Here is a 9,940-nt window from a genome sequence, read left to right on the forward strand (position 1 = left end):
ATACAAAAGATAAATTCTTCGGTACTTTCTGGTTGTGTCTATTATGACTTCTCGGTCAACCTAGTATCTTCTAAATATTTTGGAGAGCAGTAATTCTTAATCTATTAAAGCCGTAACTATCAAAGCTAATGCCAATAGCTTACTTTTTCTCAAGTCTTCCTCATGCTAAAGGGCAAATACAGAGCAGAGTAGGTATGAAGATGTCTAATGCATGTATCTTCTTTGTCATGTTTTTATTTTGTTTCAGCTCCACGTGCACTCCATTTTCACTTGGAAATAGTGCTCACAGCACTAGAAGTGCAGTGGTGAGCACTCCAGCCATGTCTTACAGGCTTAGTATTGGAGAATTCCTCACCAACAGAAGAGACTCAACTACTACCTTCAGCAGCACCAGCAGTCTGGCCAAACTTTTGCAAGAACGAGGCATCTCTGCCAAAGTTTATGATAGCCCCATCTTAGAAAAACTGCCTTTGCTACAGCCGCCTCGAACTGTTCCCGTTCCTTCTACTCCACCAAATTCTCCTTCACGTTCACCTTGTCCTTCTCCGCCACCATTCGAGCCTCGAACACATCTCTCGGAAAACTTCCTGGCCTCACGACCAGCGGAAACGTTCTTGCAAGAAATGTATGGTCTAAAGCCCTCCCGTAACACTCCAGACACAGGCCAACTGAAGATGAACCTGGTGGACAGGCTGAAGAGGCTGGGTATTGCCAGGGTGGTCAAGCCCCCTAAGGCACAGGACCAAAGGAGAAATCAGGGCACAGAGGTTGGTCTGCAGAGACAGGACTCTGCTGTATTTTTAAACGCAGGTGGCAACTTCATGGCAGGACTGAGAAGAAACCAGAGCCTTCCTGTCATGATTGGGGCGCTGGGAGCTCCAGTTTGCACGCAGTCATCAAAAATGGATCTGCTAAAGGAGAATTAAGTGGTTTGAAAAACAGCTGATTTGTAGCATAGCAAATAATAAATGAGGGATAAACATTTAGCACAGGCATGGTAAAGTGTGTTACAGAAGAGTTGGAGAAGGCATGTGCATGTTAAAAGATGTGCGAGAGCGACGTGTTGGGATCGAGGAGAAAAGAACGTCACTTGGGTTTGAGGAAAAAGGGTTCAATGGAAGATGAGAAAGAAGAAACCAAAGCTTAGTTCTGAGGCCCTTTTCTGGATCTATCTTAGCTTAAGCAAAAATAGAAGACCATAGTAGATATTCTCAGTATTTTAATCTTTTAAACTGTATGTTTAGAACTGTCTTGCAGGTGCTGTTCTATTTTTCCACCATATGATCATAGTGTTTTACTAGTTGTTAGCAGTCAGGCTGTACCATTTAAATATAATATTCAAATAACAATCAGTCTGACTAGCATCACTGCTTCAAGTCTCTCTCTCTCTAGCGAACAAATACAGAAATTTGGATTCTTTTGATTCTTGTATTTTCCAGTTCAGAGGCTGCACTGAAGCCCTCTATTGAACTCCTCCCCATTTTGAGAAGCAGGGGAGAGAACCTTTCATTCCCTGTTAGGAAATTGTGCTAGTGAAGTATTAACAGAAGCGAATTTCTTTCCAGAGGTTCTGAAGCACACAGAGGAGGGTGCAATGAATGAGAATTAAAAAGCAGGAAAGTATGTATTAGGTACAAAAAATGTAAAAATGTTTTATTTCATGCTAAGATAACTTTCCAAAGTGTGCTATGCATCTTTTTTTTTTTTTTTTAGGAGGAGGGTAGTTTTGCACCTACAAAAAAAATCTCAGGCGCATGTCAGTGTTGCAAAGGGAAATAAAGCCTAGGTGCTTGATTCAGGGTTTGTTTTTATTTGACCTAAGCAGAGAGCATTTACTTAAAGACAAGTGTTGGAAGTCTGTACATTTGAGAGCTCTGTAGTAAACTTAATGCGTTTCATGCAGGTATTTCTGATTTTAGGCAGGATTCTATTGAAAAGATTTCATTAAGAAAATCTTTGGAAATTGTTTTGGATCTGTGGTTAGAGCAAAATTTAGCATTCTACATTCTGAAACAACAAAGAAAATGAAAGCCAGTGTTCTTTGCAGCACTGTAATGGATACAAATCAGTTTTGTCTGCATTGGAATCTTGTGTTTTGATGCGGGAGAGTGATTCTGAGCCTGCTTCTGAACAAAACTGAGGCAGGCTTTCTGCCTCAAAAAAAATATCTAAGTCTGGTGGAGAAATCTGATTTCTGTCTGAGCAGTAATTTGCAGAATATTACAGCCCAGGCTGCCTTTTGGATTCAGGGAAAAAAAAACAAAACTGATCCTATCCAAGATTCTAGCCATAACTGAATGATCAACAATATATCATAATTTGTAGCATAACTTATAGAAGAAAATACATTTGCCTGAAATTACTAAGAGGAATGGGTCTTTGCTAGTGACCAGATTAGAAACAGATTTTTACTCTTTATATAATTTTTCTCTATACTTTTCAATTTTTTGAAGTAATTTTTAAGGTCTACTTCCATACAACTACATAAAACAGTCAAAGTTTACCCTGCTTGTTAGAACAGAACATAGCTGGTATCTTTCTGGATTCATGGGGTGAAGCATCAGTATAAATACACCGATTTGTAGCTGGCAGGGGGCACATCCATCATAATCAGGGCCCTTGTTGCTGCAGGGTTGTGTGGAGTAGGGCAGGAAAAGATAGTTTCATAAACCAGTTTATAGGTAACTTATAATGTGGCCTTTATACCTGTACAGCCCTATAGATCTTATAGTGACTCTTTGTGATACAGTAGTCTTTCCTAAAAGAAAAGGAGTAACCACTTCAAACTTGCACAAGGATTCTCAGCAGAAGCTTGTCTGTCAGCAGCGCACAGAAATATTCAGGAACTCCTGGAGTTGCCTTTTGCTCTCTAAGCAAAATTTTACACTTATAAAAGGTGAATTTTATTTAAAATACAATTTACGGGTTAATTTTGTTTTAAATGAAAACTATTTAATTTCTTCTTGTAAGTATTTATGTTTGTACTTCCTTAGCTGTGCACAGGGTCTTACCTAGCTAAATAAGAATAAGAATGAAGGGAAGGGGAGTTCTTAGGTTCTTCAGTGAACTAAGAGACTGGTATGTTTGCTCTGTATTTGCAGCTCCCAGAGAAACAACAGGTTTGAGTGAACAGAAGATTAGGCAGAGAAGCGTATAATGTGTCAAATGTGTGTCCATTTTATATACACTTATTATAGGAAGCATGTAAGTTACAGGTAAACTTTCAAAGGTATTTCACTATGTTCCTAACTAACTTCATTAAATAACTCCAGCCACTGGATCATTGTGTGTGTTAGTAGCAGAAGCAACACGTGAACTAAATCGCAATTCCTTTGACAGACCAGGCTTCTGCTAAAATTCATCTAAAAGCACTTTAACGAAATGCATGTTTGTCTTTGGGACACTTCCATATTCCATAACCTAATGATATAATCGGGTGCAGTTCAATCTACATTATGGATATGTCTGAAAACTTCTTGTAGGATGATATATAATCAGATACTTTACACAAGGCAGGAAGAAGAGGACATAATTTTTGTACTGTTGTGCTTGTGTGTTTTTGCGGTTGGCTGATGCTGCGGTGCAGTGCTTGTTGAAACTGTCGTGCATTTATACCCTTTGGGCAGTCGTGTCCATTGTGTATACGTGCCCCTAACTTGCGGTGACCGGGGAAACTACTACTTCTTCCAAGTTTACTGTTTTGTGCCAAAACCTAGAAGACAAACTCTTTGGAAGGTGTTTCTGATAGCATATTAAAAGCTGTCGTCATTATAGGAACTGATCTGGCTTTTGTTGCCTCCCACTAGAGAGGAAATGAACTTGCATGACTGAGATAGCTGAGATCCTGCTCGAGATCTTTTGATGCAGATCAGTGTGACTTGGTTGAGGGCGAGGGAGAATTAGAAGCAAGGAAGAGCAGCATTTGGAAAAGTTTCTGTTATCTTGCAGGTTTGGGACAGAACCAAAAAGCAGGTGATACAAAGAAAGGAATTATCCATGCATGTGAAAGTTTCAGGAGACTGAGAAATACTTGTAGTGCTTAGCTTTGTTCAGATTTTAAGATGGCTTAAACTAAGTATAAAATTTAACTTTATGCCTACAGAACTAGAAAGCTATAGTTTCACTGGCTTTGATAAATTCAGTGATACCTGCATGCTCCAAATACCATGCTCGATAAAGTGGAAAGTCTACTGTAATCAAAAAGCAGAAGAAAAGGAAGGAAAATGTGGGTTTGAGCCTCTTTTGGCTGTTGCACAAGGGGATAACACAATATTTAAATGGTCTGGGAACATAGTATTTTTTTCATCTGCTTTTTGCACTTACTGTTGTTTCAAGGCGGAATGTAAATTTGATAATAAACATGTATAACGTGCCCTTTTTCATTATATTGGTCATCTTGTGTGGTTTGTTCCAGATGTCGTCTTCTATACTGCAGTGTTCTTTAACAAAACTAAAATTAGGCCTTTTTAAAAATTAGCTACAAATTTGTGACTGGTATACTGTACACAAGCTTAGCAAATTGGTATCTGCACATGTATTGGCTACTATAAAAGCTATCTGAGAAATGGATTAAAAACTGTATTTTTCACAGCCTGGATCAGGCTGTAGCAGGCTGTTTGCTGTTGTGCTCATACCCAAGCAATTAAAAGTGGTATAAATGCGCAATATAAGCTGCAGTCAGACTTTGATTTCAGTATAAATGTGCAATGATTAAAATTGGAAAACAACATTTATCGAGTAGTTTCTGCTGCAGTTTGAAAAGCCCATTGTTTAAGAATGAAAAATTCCTCAAATGAAGAATAGCTCATCAGCCTCTGAACAGAATATTTGAATTTGAGCCTCACTTTGAATATGTGGTAATAGTTCATGTTTTCTGGTACTTGTTCTTTTTTTTCCTGTCACTTTACAGCAGCTAATATATTCTTTTAGCATTATGCTGACAACTAGCAAGAAATAGAAAAAAAATTGGACTTCTCTGCTAGATATAAGTATCCATCTTTTTTTTTTTTTTTCCCCCTGCCTTTATTTTCTGGTCTCCTGTTTGGAGGCATACACTCTTTCATTTTCCATATTTTCTTCTGACCTCCAAGGGAAGATTGTTTTGGGCTTTTACAGAAAAGTGCGAGATCAACACTCTTGTTTTTCTGTCTAAGTAGCTGATGTTATGTCAGCTGTCCTTAATGCTTGTGATAAGATGGGAGCAGAGACTGCAACCAAGGTCCTTACCTTTGAATAATACTCCCTTTGTGAAAGTCTCACTCAAATTTGTCCACAGAGGTGCCAAATTCTTGCCAGTCACATCAGCCTGGGGCTGTGCACGCCTCCTGCAAGGCAAGCCCCTGACCTTGCTTTTCAGGCCGGAAGGTTCTGATCATTTTCTCCAAAACACTCCATTCCTTCCTTGGTGCAGACTGGGAACAACATTGCTTTGCTATTAAGAGGTTCTCACTCTTGTTAGTACAGTAAACTACTGACACTGGTTCCTCCAATAGTCTGTGTGCAGGGCATCTTAAGGAACGGAGAACCACCGTTATTCTGTTTTTAGGTGTCCTGTATTTATTTAGCTTGCTTTCTTTTCTGGCATGGGAAGATGGAGAAGGACTTGTGCCCATGTCAGACCAAAGCTGACTTTTCAGGTCAGCGCTTCATTTGAGGCTTTTGAGTTGGACGTTCTGAGGAGAGAGATTGTCTCTCTAGTACCTTCTGTGGTTGTCACACACCTAAATGGTTAGGCAGGATGCAGCGGCAAGCTGCAGCTCCAACCCCTGCACTGCAAGAGATGTTTGCTGAGTTTCCTTCACTAGCAGGTACATATCTTACACTGTTGCCTAATATTCAATGTATTTATGCAAGTACTTAACAGGTTTGCATTTTTATTTGATGTCTTCGGAACAGAGGCCTGTGTTACCAACTTTCATTTCTTAAGGTTAACTTCTAATATGCTATAGAAGTGTTTGTCCTGTGATGGAGAAGCATTATAGCCATAGGTGACTAAGTGTAACCTGAGGAACTTCAGATATTGGCGGAGCTGAGATTCCTGGCCACGTGCTCTTTCTGCATCAAAGCTGTTTATGGTGTATATGAAAACAAAGTTGATGTTGTCAGTATACAAGTTCTGTGGAGTTTTTTGCTCTGTAAAAGTCACTCAGGCACAAACAGCAATATGTTTCATACTCCTCCTGGCATTGGCAAAGTGGCAGAGGATTGAAGTAGTCATGACACGTGGTCTCTGTGACAGCAGAGCATCCTTGTAATTTATAAGAACAGGCCATCGGGGCAAAGTTGCACAGCTTCTGTGCTGCGTTACATCATTTGCCAAACAGAAGAGTGTCTTTTGCGGTCATACAGAACCTGTCATGTCGACAGAATATATGTTTATAAATATTAATGTGCTGATGTTTATGTTCTAAGAAATGTCATTCTCTCTGTAAGACTTAGTCTTCTTATTCTCTCAGCTGCTAACATAACGTGTTTGTGTCCTTCAGAAAGCCTGGCAAAATGTTGCGATGACTCTCTTTAAAGTGGAATGGGTAGTAGGAGCTGATTAAATGTTGCTGTCTGGTTTCCACGGTGACGAGAACCCTCCAGCTGCTGCTGGAGAGAAGAGGAGTTTGCGGGAAGAGAGGTCCTGAAAAGCAGCTGCTCTTTCCCTGTTGGACTCGTGAGAGACTTTGCTGTCCTGGAACATCTGAGCCCGAGGGGTTCAGCCAGCTGCCACATCACAAGAGTGGCCTGAAGTGTAAGAATTGGGATTTTTTCAGCCTATGCTCTTGGCATTTCAGATGTATTAAGGGAAAAGGTTGGATGCTGCCAGGATTCTTCTTCTGGGAAGTGAAGAAGTTGAAGCTGTTTATAGGGATCAGTTATAAAAGCTGCTTCGATTCAGCAGGGCAGGACTTGACGGTGAGGACCCTGTAAGAATCCTGCTGGGAGAGGCACCTGCTCTTTCTAGTATTGCAGTAATAATTGGAAGATGAGACTTTTCTTTTACTTACTCGACACCTGTAGCTCTCACAAACCTTCCAGTGAACTTCAGTATTCAGTGTATTCAGTAGCTGTAGAGCAGTGGGGGGGGGAGGGGCGGGTAGAGGAGAACTGAGCAGGCTTTGCTGCTTGTAATGAGTTGAACTGCCTTTTCAGCTTGCTTTTTTGAAATCAGCTGAGGGTCATGTTTAAGGGAAGATATTAAACTACAGAAGTGAGAGTATTCTCATTGTTATTTCATTCTTGTTTGGGCTATAATGTCAAACTGTATCCTTGATCCATCATCTGCATTGGTAAATGAAAAGCAGCTTATTTTATGACCATTGGAAAGCTGCTTGCAGAACCTCTAAAACACTTAGTGCATTCATGCATGCCATTGTCTATATGCCTGTCTATACCAAATCAGATGTATCTGTAAAGTAGATGACATTACAGTTGTGTATATGGTACAGACAAGTACTAGTCTCTATTACTTTGTACCTAAGGACAAGCCCAAAACATCATATTAGATAGATCCTTCGCTGCGTGAGTGAAGGAATTTTGCAGAAATTTTGTATGCATACACTGCACTTGGGAGAACTCAGATAAGATTTGTAGATGTATATGCAATGCTTGTTTGTTTGGTGTTTTTTTTTTTTTTGGTTGGTTGGGGGTTTTTCAGACCTTCAGTGTAATACTGTGACAGCCCTGGGCTTTGTGAGAAAATAGAGGAAGATGTATTTTATGCACCAAAGCCATAACACTAGATCTTACTTTGAATCTTCCTCACTTGCCTTTCAGCACTTTGAACGGTGTTCCTAGTGTGCAGTCATGACTCCCTTTGCATACTGTGCTTACTAGGATCCTTGCAACAAAAGTGGTAAGAGATTTATTAAGTCTCTGGTAGATGCAAAGAATTGCAGAGCAAGGTAAGGAAGACAGATTTGAGAGAGAGTGAAGAGGGCTTTTAAGTTCTTAACATGTGCTGTCCTCAAAATGCAGCATCTTGTCTTTCAGCTCTTTTCAGTTTGTGATAATTTGTATCTAAACTGTAGAAAGCTTAGATAGTACCTTTTACTTCCTGATTGTTATGAGCCCCAGAAGCTCCGTGTGGGCAGTGACTTAAGCTTTTTTTAACGTCATCATGTCAGATCAAGTATCTAGGTTATATTATAGTTACTGTGTTCAGATTATAAAAGATTTTGAAAGAAGCCGGTTAAAAGGTTGTCAATATAAAATTAGGAAACAGTGTGCGTTTTTTCTGGGAACTGTGACCTTTCCGCAACATAAATAACTATTGCTTATTTTAAAATCAGGTATCCTTCACTAAGGACTTAAGAAAGCCAAAATAACTTTGGTGCAAAACCTTCCAGGATGTCCAAGTAAGTATCTGCTGAAGAGGAGAGACACTTCGGTATAAAAGACAAAACACTGAAAAAATGGGAATTTTATACCCACCCCCTCCATCCCCCCAACAACTTATGGCCTTCCTTAAAAGCTTCAGTCACCTTCAGTAACTGGAACCCTGCTTAAAATATAATTGCCTTGTGGAAGTGCTGCATCTCTTCATCCTGTGACACCTCCCTTGATACCTAATAAGAGTTGTAACCCCTGTGAAGCGCCAGGGAAAAACAGCTGCAATTAAAAACGAGAGCTCTGGCGTGCATGAGGGCTGTGGGGAAACGGCTCTGTCCTCATAGGTGGGTCCCACTAATTAGTTAAGACTGTTCTGAAATCCCTTTCTTTCATCTTGCTGCCTTAGAAAATGACCAGTAGAAAAATGCCTTTGGCAAATTTCGAGCTTAATGTAACAAATTAATAAAGCAGGTGTGGTGAGCTGCTTGTATTATTTTAGAATTAATTTTATTTTTGACCTAGACACTTATTTAGCGTTTTATTTTAATGATATTCATGGCTTCCCTGTACTGACAATTCAACCTTCAACTTTTATGTAAGCTTTAAAAAGCCAACGAAAGTCAACTGTATCTCTGCCTCCATCCATGTTAAGTTCGGTCTAGGGAGAGGTTCTCAAAAGGAATCCAAAATTCTTCAACAAGACCCTTTTTTATTTATTTTCTGTCATAGAGATCTTATAGCTTGTCTTTATTTTCGCTCATTCAAAGTTATATCTGAAAGGACTAGTTTCGGTGTTTGCATGTAGAAACAAGTAAGTAAAGAGAAAAAAAGCAAAATGGAGGTTTCTGTTATAGAGCCTATGAGCCACGGGCAGCCAGCTGTCAGCTCTCTAAATGCTAACAGCAGTGTGCCAGGCATGCTGTGGCACTGAAGATTTCCATGCTTCTCTGTTGCTTTATGATCAGCTCCCTCCCCTTGCAGTCTCCTCAAAAGTCCATGTTTCCTAAATAATCACTGTACTGGCATCCAGCTGGTGACAGAGAGGAATGGAGTTGAAACACCGGCACCACAATTGGTCTAATTTGCAAACTGAAATGCTCTCCTCGTTCATCTGCGCTTAGTTTAGAATCGCTGGTGGCCAAAACCCCATAGATTAAATTATTAAAATAATGCAAATCATACCCTTAGTACCTTGCAAAGCTCCCCTGCTATGGCTGGTCACACCAGCAGTAGGCTCGTGGTTCTGACAGTTCAAGCAGTTACAGTCACTAACTAACTTCTAACTGTCTTCAACTCTGAACCCTTTTCATTTGCAGAGGTGTACCCCCCTCCAGGAGGCACAGCAATCAGCAGCAAACCAGAGAGGCCTCTCATGTGAGTGCATTGGCACAAAGCAGTCTGCTCTAGAATGAAAAAATACTCTTACCTGAATGAGCTCTCTTCCCGGGGAGGGGATGAGTACATAAATGTCAGCTTGCGTAGGTTGTGGCGCCGGCTGCATTTCCAATGACAGCATGTGGATTGCACGAAGTGCCCTATTTTGTTTCCCTGTTGAGCGGTTTCTGGTGGTAGCTCTAAGCTCTTGATCTGTTCTGGGTTATTTGGGAGTTTGCCGTACTCT

General features: G+C 40.3%; 1 protein-coding gene across 11 annotated transcripts in view; it reads left to right on the top strand.

The window, feature by feature from the left end:
- Positions 1-4,385, top strand: part of TRAK2 (trafficking kinesin protein 2) — a 35,595-nt gene extending 31,210 nt beyond the window's left edge. For all 11 annotated transcript variants that reach the window (XM_068948146.1, XM_009684246.2, XM_068948151.1 and 8 more), the window contains one exon: positions 248-4,385. In XM_068948146.1, coding sequence (XP_068804247.1) covers positions 248-926 — 679 coding nt within the window. In that variant the 3' untranslated portion in view covers positions 927-4,385. The remainder of the gene's footprint in view (positions 1-247) is intronic.
- The last annotated feature ends 5,555 nt before the right edge of the window (positions 4,386-9,940 follow it).

This window comes from Struthio camelus, chromosome 6 (assembly GCF_040807025.1).
Source record: "Struthio camelus isolate bStrCam1 chromosome 6, bStrCam1.hap1, whole genome shotgun sequence".
NCBI lineage: Eukaryota > Metazoa > Chordata > Aves > Struthioniformes > Struthionidae > Struthio > Struthio camelus.